The 18,027-nt window shown below is 46.0% G+C and overlaps 2 protein-coding genes across 3 annotated transcripts; both read left to right on the top strand.

The window, feature by feature from the left end:
• The first annotated feature begins 92 nt into the window (after positions 1-92).
• LOC137901753 (heterogeneous nuclear ribonucleoprotein L-like) lies at positions 93-10,784 on the top strand. 2 transcript variants are annotated; one of them, XM_068745794.1, is made up of 13 exons: positions 93-211; positions 1,182-1,297; positions 1,528-1,765; positions 1,929-2,014; positions 2,374-2,470; positions 2,804-2,876; positions 8,301-8,372; positions 8,491-8,735; positions 8,874-8,995; positions 9,403-9,604; positions 9,816-9,877; positions 9,981-10,075; positions 10,251-10,784. In XM_068745794.1, the coding sequence occupies exons 1-13, from the start codon at positions 134-136 to the stop codon at positions 10,307-10,309; spliced, it is 1,545 nt and encodes a 514-aa protein (XP_068601895.1). In that variant the 5' UTR covers positions 93-133; the 3' UTR covers positions 10,310-10,784. The 2 variants fall into 2 exon arrangements, with proteins under 2 accessions (XP_068601895.1, XP_068601896.1); XM_068745795.1 differs by lacking the exon at positions 8,301-8,372.
• Positions 10,785-11,171: 387 nt separating this feature from the next.
• Positions 11,172-17,413, top strand: ech1 (enoyl CoA hydratase 1, peroxisomal). Its single transcript, XM_068745259.1, has 11 exons — positions 11,172-11,256; positions 11,533-11,608; positions 12,136-12,304; positions 12,977-13,065; positions 13,144-13,268; positions 13,622-13,670; positions 13,906-13,970; positions 14,120-14,190; positions 14,505-14,576; positions 15,157-15,307; positions 15,384-17,413. Exons 2-11 carry the CDS (start codon positions 11,572-11,574, stop codon positions 15,486-15,488), a joined length of 933 nt encoding a protein of 310 aa, XP_068601360.1. The 5' UTR covers positions 11,172-11,256; positions 11,533-11,571; the 3' UTR covers positions 15,489-17,413.
• Positions 17,414-18,027: the final 614 nt, after the last annotated feature.

The following is an 18,027-nucleotide window of genomic DNA, read 5'->3' as shown; positions in this document are numbered from 1 at the left end:
AGCGACGTCATCCAATCGTAACACACGGCGCCATTTTACTGGGCGCGGTTCGAGAAGCCTCGTTTTTCTGGACTTCTCCGTCCATTTCAGTTCGTCGCCATTCACTAGCACTATCCTCTTTAACCTGGACAACATGGCTACCACAACGAGCCGTTACTACAGTGAAGACGGCCGGGCGCCGAAAAGACAGAAAACCGACGGAATGGCCACGGTGAGTTGCTATAACGCGAGCTACTCGCGGCTAACACGTAGCTAGCGGCGCTGCTAGTGTCAGCCATTGAAATGCGGCTCGACGCGCTGCTAGCTGCGTCCGTGTTTGTGTGAATGCTTGTCGCTTGAGTCTGATTTTCGTAGGTTTTGTGCAACTCTGCTCATATTTTCTACATGAGATCAACAAGGGCATATGTCGACGTTTGAAGGGTAACTTCTGCATATCCGAGGGGAGTGTTTTTTCCTCAGTTTCCACGGCAGGGCCTCTGCTGACCCCGGCTTTGTTCTCGTGTAGGTAACGCTAGCCACGAGCTAACGATACTTATAGCATCGACGTTGTTTACTGCTAGCATCAGTGGCTATTTGACATGAAAACATGAATAAATTACGTATTAGCAGTTCGATTATAGTTCATGTAATCAATACTCGGATAAATAACAGCCACCGTCTCCCTAAATCGTAGCCAGTGTTGCTAGAAGTATTCCAAGGCCAGCAAAATCTAACAAATGGCTCAGTTATCGCTCTGCTTTGTCCTAAAACGCAGTTAAAATGAGCGAAGAGAATAAATTCCGGAGTCTATTGTTAAATTACAGGCTCACTGCTCACTGACTGATAAGATCTGAACATTATCTGAATGCATTTTCCCCTATTAGATGCTAAAAAAGTTACATTTAATTACCGACACCGATATGCTGCATGGCATGCAAAAATCTGATGCGTGTAAAAAAAAAGTTGCATGAGTTTGAGAGAAACAGGATCGTAAAAGAAATCCCTTATAGAAAGGACTACATGAAATTGACGTGTCAAAATTGATGGTCGAGAATAAAAGGGTAGAAACGGAAAAATATATTTTTTTTATTGAAAAGCGAACATGCTTGTTGTTTTGTTTTACTACTGCTGAAGCAACACGTGGTGCTCTTTTATTTTAAAAGTTGCCACCGTTTGCTCATTTTGAGTTTCCTTTGACCCAGGGATACGAGGATCCTCACAGGACCCATCCCTCTGTGGTGGTGCACGTCCGGGGGCTGGTGGACGGTGTTACAGAGGCCGATCTTGGGGATGCCTTGCAGGAATTTGGTGCAATCAGGTTGGGAAAGACATTCGTATCTATGTTAACCGTTTGTAAGAAATTCTTCTTTCTCCACATTGCACCTTCCTTGTTCTCTGATTCTGGGGTTTAGCAAAATCTAGGATTGGGGTTATGGCAGATTTTTATCACAATTTGAATACAATTTCAGAGAGCGACTGCCTGTGTTTGTCATTTACTTTCCAAGTATCGTGATTTTCATTTTACTCTTTCATTACTTTTGGTTTCAGCTATGTGGTGATGATGCCGAAGAAGCGTCAGGCACTTGTGGAGTACGAGGACATGAATGGCTCCTCCACAGCCGTCACCTATGCTGCAGACAACCAAGTTTACATCGCTGGCCACCCAGCTTTCATCAATTACTCCACTAGCCAGAAGATCTCCAGGCCAGGAGACTCTGATGATTCTAGGAGTGTGAACAATGTCCTTCTGCTCACCATCATGAACCCCATCTACCCCATCACCACGGTAAAAGCAAAGATCCGGTCTGTACACTCGGGTTATAAGGCAAACTAAATGGCGAGAAGCTTATTGCGCTACTTCTACTAATATTTGCTTTAAACTAAGTTTACACGCCACATTATTGGTGTTATTCTGATTTTACCGGTATGTGTTTTTAAACTGGTCACAGGATGTCCTTTACACCATCTGTAACAACTGTGGCCCTGTCCAGAGAATTGTTATCTTCAGGAAGAACGGCGTCCAGGCAATGGTTGAATATCCTTTTCTGTGGATACCGGTTGGTAATCGGATTGGAATTTGTTGACTGCTCTTGTGTCTCCAATATGGACGGCTGAATTTTGTTCACGTTTTAGGGCTGAATGTTGGTGTAGCTTTGTACCAGGAACTTACCCGTACTGTTAAAATCAGTTTGAAACGCGCTTTTTTGCGGTACAACAACCCTGTTTCATACAGTCATGAACCACATGGGTGGATTTCACACATGCTAATTATAGCGTAAAACCCAACTAATCAAAGGTAACTAGTCGTAATGTTTCCTCTGATAAAGTGCCTCTTGTATCTAACTATGGACTCTTTTCATTAAGAACCTGTGTTTACCTTAACACTGTATATACATTTGACTCTGTGCAAAGTGCCCAACGGGCCAAGGCTTCCCTCAATGGAGCGGACATCTACTCCGGCTGCTGCACGCTGAAAATCGAGTATGCCAAGGTATTGCTGCAGGACGCGTCCGAATGAATGCTATAGCTTCAACAAGGTTATTGTTTTAAACTCTGTGCAGTGATTTAATATGAAACTCATTTTTGGTTTACGGTACATAAATGAGGACAGTTGCCATTAATTTAATCTGCATCTATCGCACTTCGGCTTTTGTTTTGTTTAAATTATAAACTGGTCCCATGTTTCAGACCCAACGTGACTGTAGTTTAGTCACTTTTGGAACACTTTGTTTAAAACTTATTGAATATGTTGGCATGACGTTTGCAAAAACTCAGTATTTAAGATGACTGAAATGTTCTGTATTCGTGACTCGTATTTCCTCAGCCCACTCGCTTGAATGTGTTCAAGAATGACCAAGACACCTGGGACTACACAAACCCCAACCTGGGAGGCCCAGGTAAACCCTGAATGCACCGCCGACACTTTGCTAAGCGTTGACGTGCTGGCCGTGCTGCGTGGCTTAGAACCTGATGCTGTGAGGAGGAATCGGGCTGCTGTAGAGACAACATTCACTGACGATGCCGCTAATGTGGTATTATTTAGAGACCACTACAGTAGCAGAATGACTGAAGTGTTGCTTTGGGGAATTAACACTGCTTCATGCACAATTTGGTTTTTCCTATGCTGGAATGTAAAGGTGTGAAATCAGGGACGCAATGTGTAAAACATTTAGGTTATATATTCCATGTTTTATATGTGAAGATTAGTTTCCATCATTTAATTGGAAAAAATGTTGACGTGTGTAGTCAAAAATCAAATCCCAATGTTGTGGGATTGCTGTGTGTGGGAATAACAGGAACGCATCGGGGGGAAGACTTGGTTGGACAACTGGAAGCAGATGTGATGCATGAATACCTGATCCTCTGCTTTTTGACACCAGTGTTCATTTAGTCGTTCTGGAAGAAAATGTTGATCTACATTCTTGACTGGCACGCTGGCTTATTTGTCACAACAGCGTTAAAGATACTTCCGGCACAATTTGGCACATGAAATGAAATGAACACCTTCCAAATGTGTTAATTACGTGACACTTTGAAGAAAATGTTACTGGTCAGCCCCCCCCCCCCATTTGCTTGCTACTCATCACCTCTGCAGAAGGCCCCGTCAATAGGACCCCATGGTAATTTCATTGTTTGCAGCCTTTGGGCTCCTTAGTTTGAGACGGGCATGAAGAAACAAACCAGTTTTCAGTGGACTGAGATGCTGTTCCTGTTGTCCTCACCACACCTTTTTGCAGGGTTTTTGAGCATCTCAGATTAAATTGATGCATTAAATTCAACATTATAGCAATATTTCTTTTTTCTGGGGCAACATGTGTTTCAACTTTGAATTCAAAAGTCGTCACTGAAAACAAATCCCACACCATCAAGACTGAGCCTGGTCGATTCCAACCAAATGTATTTTGAGGTGAGCTACTCTCATTGTTCAGTGCAGGTAAAACAAAATGTCCAGCTGTCAGACACATCTGTAAGGGTGCTTTCACACTGCACCAAGAGGACTCGGTTCCTTTGGGAGCAAAATCCTGCATTTATAGTTAGTTGAAAGGTCTGCGTTCACACTGTGATTTCTTTGCGAAACGAACTTTCGGCGCAGCGTCGCGTGGCTTAAAAGGGCGCTCGTCGATTGGACAAAGTAGAAGGGGAAGTCCCGCCCTCTCCCATGTTTGTTTTGGTTTTGAGTGCGCCGGCTGCTGCTCATTCGAGGAGGGAATCTCATTTAGTTCTGGCCTAAATCATAAATGTTACACAACGCTAGTCGTTTTTAACAAACACGTCGCCGGGGATCCGTAAAGTCTCCGGCTCAGTTCAGAAAAACTACCACACTGCTGAACAGCTGATTCTCCACTCCGAGCTTAACTGTTAAAGCGTCGTGGCGCTGCGGGGAGAAGTCGTGTCAGTTACCGGTGATAAGGAGCTGATTCTGAACAAAAGATTAAAGTATTATAACGCATATTTAGTCAATTAAATCGACACACAGCGGTACATATTTCACCACTTTTAGTTTTTTTGGCAACTAGCTTCCCCTCAGAGCGGCTGGGCGTGCTCGCTGTACTTCCTCTAGCGGAGACGCACCGCGTAGCGTCACTACGGACAGCTGATCCTGCCTTTGCTCCGCCCAAAGGAACCGAGACCCTCCTTTTCAGGCGGACTTTTTTGTTCCTCTCCAGAGTCCGGATGCGCCTTCACACTGGCCCAAACGGAGCGGATTATCTGAGGAAAGGAACTCTGGTCAGTTTAAATGGGAGCAAACGGCGGCAGTGTGAAAGCACCCTAACGCACATTTTGAGGTGTGATTTTTCTGAAGAGTGAATACAGAGCGAAGGACCAGCATCAGTAAACGAGTGACCTCGTGTTAACTCTCATTTTCTCCCAACAATCTGTGGTATCAGCAAGTCGAGAAAACACGCAGGCGTTTGTGCTAAGAAGAGGCACATACATGCTGACAAAAGCACCACTCTGCAACCATCATCTCCAGTATCCATTTCTTCACTGGGGACACTTTACAAAGGGCCAGCCGTCCCCCGGGACACCATTCGACATGATGCTGTAGGACTGATAAACCCCTCATTCCTCAACTCTGCATTCCAGCACGAGATGCGAAGACAGCGCACACGTCTAGAGGGTGGGGAACCTGGGGCACTGGGCTACGCTTGGTCCCCCTGCCACCGCCAAGAGAATGACACATTGAAGCAGACCAAAGCTTGCATCAACACCAGATGGAGACTGACAACAGAGAAGACACAGCAGCCACACAGCAGATGAGCCACACTGATACAAACCGGTCGACCAGGATCACATTTTCACGAGCCGTGGCCCCCCTCCTATTGTTCTGGGCCCTATTGCGTGCTGCCGCCGTACCAACTGATCCATTAGATGGCTCGTACCGCCCAATCAAGCTGTAGCCAATCACATTGGAGTCGACACGAGACAACTGATGAAGACGACATTGCTGACAACACCATCGAGCACACTGAAAGTCCAGACAGGCCCATTTCTGGTTGTGCGTGTGTTTCCTCTCACGTGGAATTCATCTTTTCTCTCTTGCTCTTTCCCCCCACCCCCCCTCCTCTGATCTCCTTGCATATCACTGTTTAGTTAGTCCTTTTTTCTCTGGAACCTGTGTAACGCCTTCCATGTGATGCAGGTGGCAATGTGCGGCTAAGAGGATGCAGCTTCCCAACTGAAATGTTCTCTATGGAAGCCTCAAGGCCTACCAGTGGGTGCTAAGCAAACTATTCCTAAAAGGATGGACACTCGACCTTCCCAAAGGCCAATTCAACCTGAAATTACCAGGAATCGATCCTCAGGTGGCGAGTTGTTTCCCCAAAAGAGGAAATGGATAAGCGTATCGGATGAAATGAATTGAGTGGAACTTCTGCAGCAAATGTCTTCCTCCCACTGTGTGTAAGCATGCAGTAAGTAAACCGAGACCCTCCACAGGAAACATAACTGCACAGCACCACACGGCTCCGGAGCCCGGCACCAACAGCGCCACACAAGACTGATATGACTGGGTTCTCCCTCTTACAGGGACGATTTCTCTCTTTCTGGAAGAGGGTGATGGTTGTGCTTCTGTCCGGGCTGCATTTCTAGTGTCACTCAAACCTACCTTATGGCAGTTTGCCCCCCCTTCTGTTGGCAGCCATCAAGAATCTGTGTGGTCGCCTGGATTCATGTGATGGTTTCTTTGGGGATTGATGTACTCATTTACATAGGATGATGTTGACCCAGGAGCATCTCTGTTAATAACAAGTGATGTCTGTCCTACCATTGCTCGAGGGACCCCCCCCCCCCCCCCCCCCGTCCGTGTGAAAGAAACTTGATCATCTATGTTGTGAATTTATCGCTGTCAGAGATTTGTGCTTAGAGGCCTTTATTTTGAAATGATGGGGTTCTTCCTGCTTCCTTCATTTTCGACTCGTCTCTGCAGCACAGTAACATGATTCCTGATTTTCTGATGTCACTGCCATTTTAAGCATTATCAATTGCCCAATAATTTGAGTCATTGGAATCGTTTTTCGAAAAACATCCTGAAAATAATTGCTCTTTTAATCTTAAGTGTCAGGATGTGCTATGTTTTGTTATGTTTACCGGCTGAGAAGCAATTTATAATTATTTTTGGTTTTATTTCATTTAAAAACTGAAATAAATATATTGATTAATCTTTGAAAATAACTGAAAGATGAGTTGATAATAAAAGTTAGCATGCCATTTCTTGAATTGGTCACAAAGACATTGAAAGGAAAGGAGCAGATTCTGAACGTAGTGTCCGTCTGGGCGTCGCCGGGCGTCGCCGGCCGCCGCCGGCCGCCTGCTGGTGCCGAGCCAGCGTTGTCGTGAGGTTTTACTGCGCTCTGGCTCAGCATCACGCTTGTCTTGAAGCATGTGCTTTTGATTAACCTGGCTTCTATTCTGATTTTGTATGGTTATTGTGTACCTGTACAGAAGGTGATGCAGACGGCAATGGGAGCAATGCAGGTGTGTGTATCTCTACAAACTTTATATTTAACATTTAAGCCGTTTTACTTCCCTAGATCAGGCCTATTCAATTACTGCTTAGAAGTGGACACATTGAGGCTTTATTGGCTCTGGTATTTCAAACCTTTTTATTTTTTTGCCACTTCAGTCTTTGTAATCGAGTACAAGATATGCGTGTCTAATCAGAATGGGTTATTTAAAGAAGCTATTTATTTTGACTCTGGGTTTCGCTCTCTTTAAAGCCCGGGTTATCACTTTAAAGAATTAATCACGTTGCTACGGAAGCGTAGAAGGGACAGTGTTGAGAAAATATTGAAGCTGGGAGTCTGCACGAGCCACCGACTGAATAGGTCTGTCCTAGGTGATCTGTGAGCACCGCCATGTTTTCCATTTCTCACCGTTCCCGTCAAACACGGCCGAATGACGGTGGACCAATCATGACGCTGCACGTCATCTCTGGGCTACGCGTGCTTGTGTGTGAGCCTAGCATGCTTCGGTTTGCATGTTACACAAAGGCAAATAAAAAGTCATCAAAAATGGTGAAACATTGCAGTCGCGGATTGTGTAACCATGCCGACCAGTACCCCGAACGACTGTAAGGAGGCGTCCGGTTTATTCCCTAAACCGACAAACAACCACGAGAAATGTCTGCGCTGCGTCAAGCTGTAGAACACGCGACCAGTTGAGCCATTAAAGAAGTGAACTCTATGCAGTAATGAACAACTACTAAAGTAGTAGTTTAATTTACACTACCGTAGGCTTGGGCTAATGCTAGGAGCTCCTACAAGTCTGGTTATTAGTGTTGGGGCTGATTCACTGTCGGATTTAATGTGCTTAACCTAATGTTTACGTCTGTATTACGCACTAACGGGTAGCTCGGTCACCGATCTATCTGTGTTTATAGCTAAAGGCTGCAGCTAGCTCCAGCTAACGTTAGCCTCCGCGTCACTGAAGGCATTTAACTTTTAGTTTTAAACGTTTGACCCCCGAATAACAACGCTGTTAATGTCAACTCAAACTGTCGATCGACTACTCATCACCGCACTTTGATTTTACCAGAGGGATGTTTGTGTTACTCTGCATCGTTATTGATCGTTAGACCAGTGTTATCTAGAAATGTATTCACAGTGATGGAATAATGCTGCTGCACATTTTATCCGGAACAAACAAACAAGAAGCTGGCCTATTGAAGAATAAACATTCATTCTTACCGTGCTTGACGAGAGCAGAGTCCATAGATTTCAGCGGTGCTGGTTTGTCATGCAGCCGTTTCAGCCGTTCCTTTTTCTAGTCTAGTCGTATTGATGTTACTTTCTGTTTCCCTGCCTGTCCTGCTCTCACAGATGATGTGAATGCCAACCCCAACAAGCGTCAGAGGCAGCCTGCTCTGCTGGGCGACCACCCCCCCGAGTACGGTAAGGCTCTAACGCCTGAGGAGCGTCAGAATCCACTGAAGCGTGGCTGCATCTAGAAGGTGCTGCGCTCGTATTTCCTGTTCTGACGTGTTTTGCTTTTTGGCCCATTCTTCACAAGGTGGTTACCATGGCTATGATGAAAGCTACGGCTCTTCGCCCTACGAAGGACGTCGCATGGGTCCGCCCATGAGAGGACGTGGTGGAAGAAGCTACGGGCCGGGCTACGGACCTCCTCCCCCTCCCCCTGGAGAGTACGGAGGCCATGCCGAGTCTCCTGTTGTCATGTTGTACGGATTGGACCCTGAGAAGATGAATGCTGATCGGGTCTTCAATATCTTCTGTCTTTATGGCAACGTAGAGCGGGTCAGTGTCTGACATGGATGTTTGTGTTTCTGCTGCGACATTTTGACGAAAAACGGGCTGTAAATGTAGAGTGGTGGACAAACAACAAGCAGGTGTAGCAGAAAACGGTTCACTCCTGACGTCGGTTGTTTCCGGCAGGTGAAGTTCATGAAGAGTAAGCCGGGGGCCGCCATGGTGGAGATGGGCGACTGCTACGCAGTGGACCGCGCCATCACTCATCTCAACAACACTTTTCTCTTCGCACAGAGAATGAATGTGTGGTGAGTTCACCGGGGGGGCCAGAGGGGGGCCGGTTCAAGCCCAGAGTGGATCAAAGTACGGATTGTGAACCGATGGCTTAAGAGGTGTCGGTTCACCCCTTGAGCAAGGCGCTGAACACTGCTATGTGTCCACCATGTCTGCATGCCCTTTTTGTTTGTGTGTGCATGTTTGTATTTACTGTATATTGAGTGTAAAGTATGCCCCTACTGTAAGGCGCTCGGGCCTAATTCGATCTCAAAGAAGGTATCTCTGCTCTGGAGCAGAGCCTCAAGTGCTGCCGCATCGGTGTCACACGAGCTGTTGTGCTAATGGCAGAGGTGGATAAAAGCTCTGCTGTGTACAAACCACCCATAATCGTAACACGCGTGTGCTTCTAGAACTAACACGGCAATGCTTCTCCCTGCAGTGTGTCCAAGCAGCAGGCCATTGTGCCCGGTCAGTGTTACGAGCTGGAAGACGGTACGAGTAGCTTCAAGGACTTCCACGGCTCCAGGAACAACCGCTTCACCTCTCCAGAACAGGCGGCCAAAAACCGTATTCAGCACCCGAGCAACGTGTTGCACTTCTTCAACTCCCAGCCGGACGTTACCACGGAGATCTTCTCTCAGGTCTCTAGAGAGAACATGTATAGTGTCATAAAACAAAAGTCTGATTACTTGTGAATTTACAGTGAATTTATTTATAAAAAAACAAACATTTTTTTGCAGTTATGATTGTATATTATCTTATTGTGATTTGTATGATTATAATGTTGCCTATAATTGTTACTCTCCTTTGCTGCTCGGCTGTCGTCTTTACTGAATGTTCTGTGCGTCACAGATTAGTGAGGAGATCGGTATCAAGCCCCCGGTCAACGTCAAAATGTTCACGGGAAAGAGTAAGTTGCTTTCACGGTGCCGATGGAGACGGGTTTGTTTTTATTTGTATCGGGAGTAAACCGAGTCTTAACCGCCTCGTCACGCCACCAGGTGGCGCTGCTCCCAGTGACCGCAGTGCTTCCGGCCTGCTGGAGTGGGAGTCCATCAATGACGCAATGGAGGCTTTGGCCATGATGAACCACTACCAGATGAAAAACGCAAGTACGTCGAAGACGTGTATTTGGACAATTCATAATAGAGAATGAAGAGGTTGAGACTGAATGACCTTCAAAGTTATGATTTATGGACAGAACTCCTATTGCCAGTATCTTTTTGCAAACGTAAATGAATATAAATATTCTTTACATGGTGTGTTTCTGCTCTGCTCTCTTTCCAGCTGGTCCTTACCCGTACACCCTCAAACTGTGCTTCTCCACCGTTCAGCACGCTAACTGAGCCAGGAACACACGAGTCAGCCACCATTCCAACACTGCGTACTTTGACCACGACTGCTTGGGGGGGGGGTGGATTATGAAAGATAACCTCCAATTCTCTAAACTCGTACCGTTCACATTACAATTGCCTCTCCCTATTTGATATGAGACTTAAATGCTTACCGATGTTTAAATTAAACTTTATGCCCCGATGTTATTTTTTAGTATTGGTACCCGTGTATCTTCAGTATTGAGTTGTCCTTACTTTTTGTATTATGCTTATACAGAAATCTCACATGTGAGCCGGCATGTTTGAAATGGTTGTTTTTATGCTCAGGAGGCTCAGTGGCAGCAGACATGGTTTTGTAAAATGTGTCTTTTTGAACTTTTATCAAAGGTTCTTTGTTTCTTTTTCTTTTAATTATTTCTTCAGTTCTGCATCTCCATGTCTGAAATGCTGACCATGCATTTTGTTCTAAGAAAATAAACTAAAGTAAACATTTGAAGTTGACTCAATTGTGCAGTTTGTATTTTTGTTCTTTAATATTTACCTGCCGGTTCTGTGAACATGTTTGACTTGGAACGGGTGAATATTCATGGATCTCTGATGGTTATTTTGGGGTTTGTGTATTAGGATTTATACCTTAACAATAATACTCGAAAGGTTCTGCTTTGGTTTCTGGGGATGTCCGGTCCAAACTGCTGCAGGTGCTTCGGGACTTCGGCGCCAAGCTCCGGTCCGTCCATCACCTGGGCAGGTGTGACCGTGAACCTGTTTCCACCGACCTGATCGCTTGTTTTTGTCGTACATATCTGGCAACACATTTCAGCAACTCCCCCATTTAAAGCCGCGTAAAGCGAGGAATCTCAACAGGAAGTCTAAATCCTAGTCTCGACGCTGAACTCTGTGGGAAGCCGCGTCCCGCGTTAGTCCGGCCGCTGGACGCTGAGGACTCGTCGGGAGATCTGGTAGGACCGCGGTCGGTCAGCAGCTAGCTAGCTAGCATCTGGTGTTAATTAGCAGCTAGCTAGATGGCTAGCATCTGGTGTTTATCAGCAGCTAGCTAGCTAGCTAGCATCTGGTGTTGATTAGCAGCTAGCTAGATGGCTAGCATCTGGTGTTAGCAGCTAGCTAGCTGATATCTCGCGTTAGCCCGTGTTGAAGCGCGTCACTCCGGGTCACGACGCTACGCGGAGCCGCTGACACCGACCGAGAAGTGACTTTATACTCCTTGTTTGCTCTAGTTTGCTTTTACCGACGGAATTTGGACTCGAACGGAAGGAATGTTGTCGGGCATTGCCAGGCCGGCTGTAGCCACACGTAAGTGAGCGTGTTTCGTGTGTTTGTTAGCGGCTCGTCGTGTTATGAAGGAGCGTGCGTTGAAACGTCTGAGTGCTTTCTGCGCCCTCGAGAGAATAGAATAGAATAGAATAGAATAGAATGGAATAGAATAGAATAGAATAGAATAGAATAGAATAGAATAGAAAGCCTTTATTGTCATTGCATAGTGGATTTACAACGAGGTTAGGAGCGCTGCTCCGTCTGGTGCTCAGTTACAACACAAAATACAAATAATAGAAGAAGAAAACAGCGGAAGCGATAAGCGGTGCATGCTTGATGCTCACCCTTGTGCTGTGCTTATTTATTTATCTTAAAGAGTTTAGCTCTGTATAAAGGCTGAACTTCATTGTAGGTGAAGGGTCACAGGTTGAGCGTTGTCTTGGTTTCAGATCGGCCTCCAGAAGTCTACAGAATGTGTAAACACCCGATCTGGTTCTGGTGTCGGCTCGTCCTCCCGGATCAGCGTTTGGACGCTTTGGTTTGATCCTCTGTCTCTGCCCTTCCAGTCAGGACGTTGCGGCTTCCCTCTCAGGCCGCGGTCAGAGCCATGTCCTCTTCGGCGGGTTCTGCCTCTCCATACACCACCCTGGCCACCAGTCACCCCGCAGAGTTCATCACGCACGTGGAGCTTCACCGGCCGGAGAAACGCAATGCCATGAACAAAGCCTTCTGGAGGCAAGCTTTATGATCTGCATGCGACTTATTTTTATTTATTTGTTACGTGTGTCAGGAAATTCCAGAATTACTAATATAAAGCAAAAGTGGAAAAAATGTCCTGGATCCTCGCTTTAGTCCGCCTCGAAATCTACTTTCCACATTAAACAAAACAAATTCTACCAACTAACAAACAGACAAAGGTAGCAGCGGTATTAATTTATTGGATTTACCTTTTCTGATTCGTTTAATGTTCTGTTTCATAAATGCATTTGAGTAATGGCCTCCAGCTAATTTGCTATAAATGATAAATATCTATGAATAACTTCTGTCAGGTGTTGATGCTGGCAATCATTTCCCAATTCGATGCAATAAAGTTTTAAAGGTGAAAATGACAAAAGATATTTAGTTGCATGAATACCTTAATGCAGTAAGTGTGAAAGCGTTCGTGAAAAGTCGCATCGTCAAAAGTGGAAATGAAAGAATATTGGCTATTAAGAAAGTTAACAGTATTGATGTTTGTAAACGATAGTTTTACAAAATGCTTCACAACAAGCAATAGAAAATAAAATATTTTTGAAATGATACATTTTACAGAATAACTTTTGCTCATGATTGGACGCCTTTAGGAATCGCCCAGTGAGGTCGTGATTGGAGCACTTGATGCTAACGTGTTTCTTTTAACGCTCCCAGTGAGATGGTGGACTTGTTTAATGGGATCGCTGGGAACCCCGACTGCAGAGTGGTGGTGTTTTCTGGAGCAGGGCCGGCCTTCACGGCGGGTACGCGCCGCACGGGTTTCGTGTTACCGCTCTGTTTCGGTTAGGCGGTTGTGCTTATTCTGTCGTTCCGCCGGCCAGGCCTCGACCTGCTGGACACGGCCGACCTCCTGCTCCAGCCAAAGGGCGACGACGTGGCCAGAGTTTCCTGGAACGTCAGGAAGACGGTCGCCAAATATCAAGAGACCTTCTCCGTCATCGAGAAGGTCGGGTTCTGAAGCTGGTTCTGTTTGTCACACCGAAGGATTACATCCTGTTCAGCTAATGGAGCATAAGAAATATGCTAAAGTTACTGTACTGTAATACTAAAGCGTTTGTAGGCGTGTGTTAGAGGGTGATGCGGCAGAGGGTGGCGTCATACAGGTAAAATAAACATCTTCGTTCCATCGCGGGGTCCTGGAACGTAACACCTGCGATAAACGAGGGACGGCTGTAGCGGTTTCTATGGCGACCACATCTGTTTACTTAGTTGCGTTATGTGTGTTTTCTTTGGGATGTTTCCGCTGATCAGCGGAAAACGTTGGGTTGTTACAGGGAACTGATTATCTTCTCCTTGTAGTGTCCGAAGCCCGTCGTCGTGGCCGTCCACGGAGCCTGCGTGGGGGCAGGTAGGCTACCACCATCATCATCGTCATCATCGTCGTCATCATCACACTGTTGTGGTGGAACCAGCGGCCCGTTTCGCACTGCGAGATGAAGCTTGGGTTTTCACTGCCGCTGTATCGGAGCGGTTTCCTTAGTGAGCCTTCAGTCATCGTAATTCATGACCGGAGGGATGACAGCGGGAGGATGTTGGATGTTGGGTGTTGCTGGATGCTCACGCTGGGTGTTGTTTCCCGCTAGGCGTTGACCTGATCACAGCCTGTGATATCCGACTGTGCACCCAGGACGCCTGGTTCCAGGTGAAGGTGCGTTCAGGTGCAACTTCTCTTCTAGGACGTGGAAAGGAAAATCATTTCTAGCGTACGAGCAGTACCGATGAACCCATCAGTGGGTGACGGGGCAGTTTCACCGTTTTGGGGGGGCGCTACTACAATCTTTCTGGTTGGCTTCGCAGGAAGTTGATATTGGACTCGCAGCAGACGTTGGAACTCTCCAAAGACTTCCTAAAGTCATCGGCAGCCGGAGGTAAACAGATTATTGTTATTATTATTTGACTTTTTATTGATTTTCCTTTATTAACGTGCACTTTTGCCACCTGGACACATGAAACATGAGAAAGGAGAGAACTTTGCCTTTAAATAAAATGGCAGAGTCAAAAAAAAGCTTTGCAAAATGGAAATCTGAAGAGGCGCTGCTTAAAACAGAAACTATTGATTAAGGTTAGACAGTTTCAGGTCACACAGGAGCAGTTCACATTAGAGCACGCAGTTACCGTGAACACCTGTTGAGCTTTAAGTCATGTTTCAAACCATTCTGTCTTCCTGTGATTCCGGCTCCAGCCTGGTGAACGAGTTGGCTCTGACCGCCAGGAAGATGTACGCCGATGAAGCCCAGAGCAGCGGCCTGGTCAGGTGAGACCTTCACTTCTTCTTCACCTGTTCCGACGGTCCTACAGGAGCGGGACGGTCTGTCCACGTTGTCCAGTTGTGGGAACATCTGTGTCTTTATTACCCTCGCCGAAGGGGAGGCGAGGGTATTGCAATTGGGTCCGTTTGTCTGTTTGCTTGTCTGTCCGAGCGCATAACTCAAAAACTAGTAACCCAATCAACTTGAAATGTTTACACAAGCAAGGTTCTGTCCGTGGCTCGGTCCTCCCCGAGAATGGCGTTGATCCGGATTTGGATCCAGATTCTAGAATTATTTTTACATCTGGAATTGTGCCTGTGCTGTAAAGTGTCACTTTAAGAGGGAGGGACACGAATGGCATGATGGGAAAAAGAGTCCAGAAGGAGTCTTGTAGTACGTTCCAGAGCAGCAAGCTAGAGCAGGTTTGGCCCCTCTGATCCGGAAGCCCTGTTTACTGTCTCACAAGATCCAATAGTCTTTTGGAGGCGGGGTCTGCAGTCTCTGATTGTCTCTCTAGTTATTATTGATTTGGACACGTTGTGCCGTCTCAGATAAATCAGGCTCATATTTTGAATTCCTTTCCAGTCGAGTGTTTGCAGACAAGGAGGCCATGATGGCCGGAGCGCTGGAGATGGCCGGCGAGATCGCCGGCCGCAGTCCTGTAGCCGTGCAGGGCACCAAAATCAACCTGATCTATTCCAGAGACCACAGCGTGGCGGAGGGACTGGACTACATGGTGAGATCTCCCCTTTCTCAGCCCGCTCCCCGTGAAGCTTCCTGCGTTAATCTGTCGGCACTGAATCTTCTCCCAGGCTACCTGGAACATGAGCATGCTCCAGTCTCAAGATGTAATGAAATCAGCTCAGGCCACCATGGAGAAGAAGAGTCCAAAGACGGCGGCTTTCTCCAAACTCTGACGCTCATGAAGGGAAAGAACCGCTCTGGAATGAAAGCTGCCGCTTTCTTTCTCCGCCGCGGCCATTCTGCCGGAACACCGACGGCACGCCATTTTGTTTTTCTGAGTCTGGGGACTTGTGTCCAAGATCTGGATTCTTGTTGGGTCGAGTCTAAAATGTGGCTTCTTGATGATAAATCCTGTGGGTTATAGTAAAATGTAAGAATGATCTATGTGCAGAATGACGTGGAACTTATTTAGGCCCGAGCGCCCATCTAGGCGCAAGAGTATGCAGGGGGTACGTGGGAAACGATGAAAAACTCCTTTAAAAAAATTACTTATCTTTATGTAAAATTAATATAGGCAAACTTGTCCACAATAACAATACAATATTTATATTTAATGTACAATTCTTTAAGAGTCTAAAATAGCGTACCTCATTGACATGTATGCGGTGTTAAAACGTCAAATTGTTGATGGACAAGTGGCTAAAATGCTCAATATTACCGGCTCCCGACCGGCAAGCGTCAAACGGTTGGTAAGTCTGAGCAAAGACAGTTCAGTGACGGAAAGAATACCTGCCGTACGGATTCACCTGGACATCGTCGGGTTCCCCGCAGCCTCAGTGCTTCTTCTGCGGTGAGATCTTGGCGAATACTTCAATGAAGCCGTCTCATCTACGGCGACATTTAACCGCGAAGCATCCAGAGAGTGGGAAAACCCGGGGAGGTCTCTAAATCAGGGGTCCCCAAACACCGGGCCGCGGCCCGGTACCGGTCCGTGAGGCTTTTGTTACCGGGCCGCACAGAAAGAACAATAATGTATACAATTTCCGTTGTATTGATTATTAGCGTCTGAAAGGTTTTTATTTTGAAACGACCGGATTTTCTCCAACGTAACAGTCGCCTCTTGATACGTTGCTAAAAAAAACAGCCGTAAACTAGCGAAAATTAATTAAAAAAAACTAATGTCTTTGGAGAGCTTCTTTGCTAAGGAGAAAAGTCCAACTGAGGAGGAAGAAGAGGAGGAAGAAGAGGGGGAGCCGATGACCTCCAAGAAGAGAAAACGGGGCTAAGAGTTAAAACTCGGTTTATCTGCAGCTGACCGGCTTCGATAACGAGACAATAAAGGATTCAAACAGCTTCAGCACAGAGACCAAGAACCCGGATTAAAAAAACAATGTGGAATTTATGAAAGAAAAAACGTGAACATGATGGACAGAAGTAATTATTGGGACCACAATTTATGGCGAGTAGATGGTGTGTAATTATTAAATATTTATTGAATAGTTATTGCACAATATAAAGTTTATTGATGAGATTATATTCCTCTTTTTTAATTTAATTACCCCATTCCGGAGTTATTGATTGTTGAAGAGGCAGATTTCAATGTCGGGGTTGGCAGTGAATGTTTTGGTTTAAAAAAAAATCTGCTCCGAAGCGAATGGCACTCAAAGAGTTAAAGTGTCTCCAGCAAGGCGCTGGAGGCCTCTTACGCAGCGTCATCGCTCGCTGCCAATTCCAAAAAGCCTCACAATAGGTGAGGAGCTTATTCTCACAGTCTTATAATCAATAATTATAGATACATTACAGATTAAAAAAAGCAGCAAATGGCCTGTCGAGCAGCACTGTCCCGTCGGGTCGCTGATCTGTCCATTAATATTGGGGAACAGGTGGTTTCTAAAATGAACAGGGGGGGCAGTTTGCTCTGCAGTTGGGTGAAATGGGATGTCAGCGGAGAGGCTCAGATCTTGGTATTTGAGCATGACAAGAATGAATCGGATATCAATGAGCGTATTTTATTTTGCTAAACACGGCCAGGAAAAACTATGGGTGAAGAAATATTCCCAAATTCCTTGAGATAACTTTATGTTGTGATCTGGCGCTATATAAATAAAACTGAACTGAAACTGAATTGAGGTTAATGACAGTTTTTTCAAAGAGAACAATTTGGAGTGGAAATGCTGCATGCACATCTGCACAGACGGAGTAAAGGGGCTGCTCGGACACAAAACAAATGTGTCATGGATGCACTGTTGAGAGAGTGAGCCCTGAGTCGGGTGCTGTTTCGGATGATGTGGTGAAAGTTACCGCTTTTATTCATTCCCGTCTAACTCACCTGCAGACTTTCCTAAATGCTGTCAGGACAGCGGTCCACGCTGACGTCCGCTGGATGTCTCGTGGGAAACCTTGACTGAGTATGAACAAAACTCAACGAACTCCACCTGTCGCTGCAAGGTCACACCTCACATCCTAAACATGCATGACAGGGTGAACGGATTCACAAAGACACTTGAGCTGTGGTTGAGGAAGCGTGAGGAGAGAGACGAGCTGTTCCCCACTGCTCGAAACTCGTCTTGCCACCGTTTAAGTGAGCAGTAGCCAAAATAGTGCATCTATCTAAACTCAGCACGGATTTCAAACATCATTTTCAAGGCATTGATTGACTGAAGACGGCACACTCTGGAAGGACACTGAGTTTGGGTGTGAGAAGGAATGTGTGGATCGAGGAAAACATGCAATGACAGAACTGTTGCCTTCTGGATCGACCTACTTGTGTGA

This window comes from Brachionichthys hirsutus, chromosome 11 (assembly GCF_040956055.1).
Source record: "Brachionichthys hirsutus isolate HB-005 chromosome 11, CSIRO-AGI_Bhir_v1, whole genome shotgun sequence".
Taxonomy (NCBI): domain Eukaryota; kingdom Metazoa; phylum Chordata; class Actinopteri; order Lophiiformes; family Brachionichthyidae; genus Brachionichthys; species Brachionichthys hirsutus.
Note: the sequence above shows the minus strand (reverse complement) of the source record. Positions and strands in the feature narration are given on the sequence as shown.

Coding starts and splice junctions, on each gene's coding strand:
- ech1 (XM_068745259.1), top strand. CDS start 11,572: ATGTTGTCGGGCATTGCCAGGCCGGCTGTAGCCACAC. Junction 13,971..14,119: donor ACGCCTGGTTCCAGGTGAAG/GTGCGTTCAGGT, acceptor TTGGCTTCGCAG/GAAGTTGATATTGGACTCGC. Junction 14,191..14,504: donor AAAGTCATCGGCAGCCGGAG/GTAAACAGATTA, acceptor TTCCGGCTCCAG/CCTGGTGAACGAGTTGGCTC.
- LOC137901753 (XM_068745794.1), top strand. CDS start 134: ATGGCTACCACAACGAGCCGTTACTACAGTGAAGACGGCCGGGCGCCG. Junction 1,298..1,527: donor CAGGAATTTGGTGCAATCAG/GTTGGGAAAGAC, acceptor TTTTGGTTTCAG/CTATGTGGTGATGATGCCGA. Junction 8,736..8,873: donor TTTATGGCAACGTAGAGCGG/GTCAGTGTCTGA, acceptor TGTTTCCGGCAG/GTGAAGTTCATGAAGAGTAA.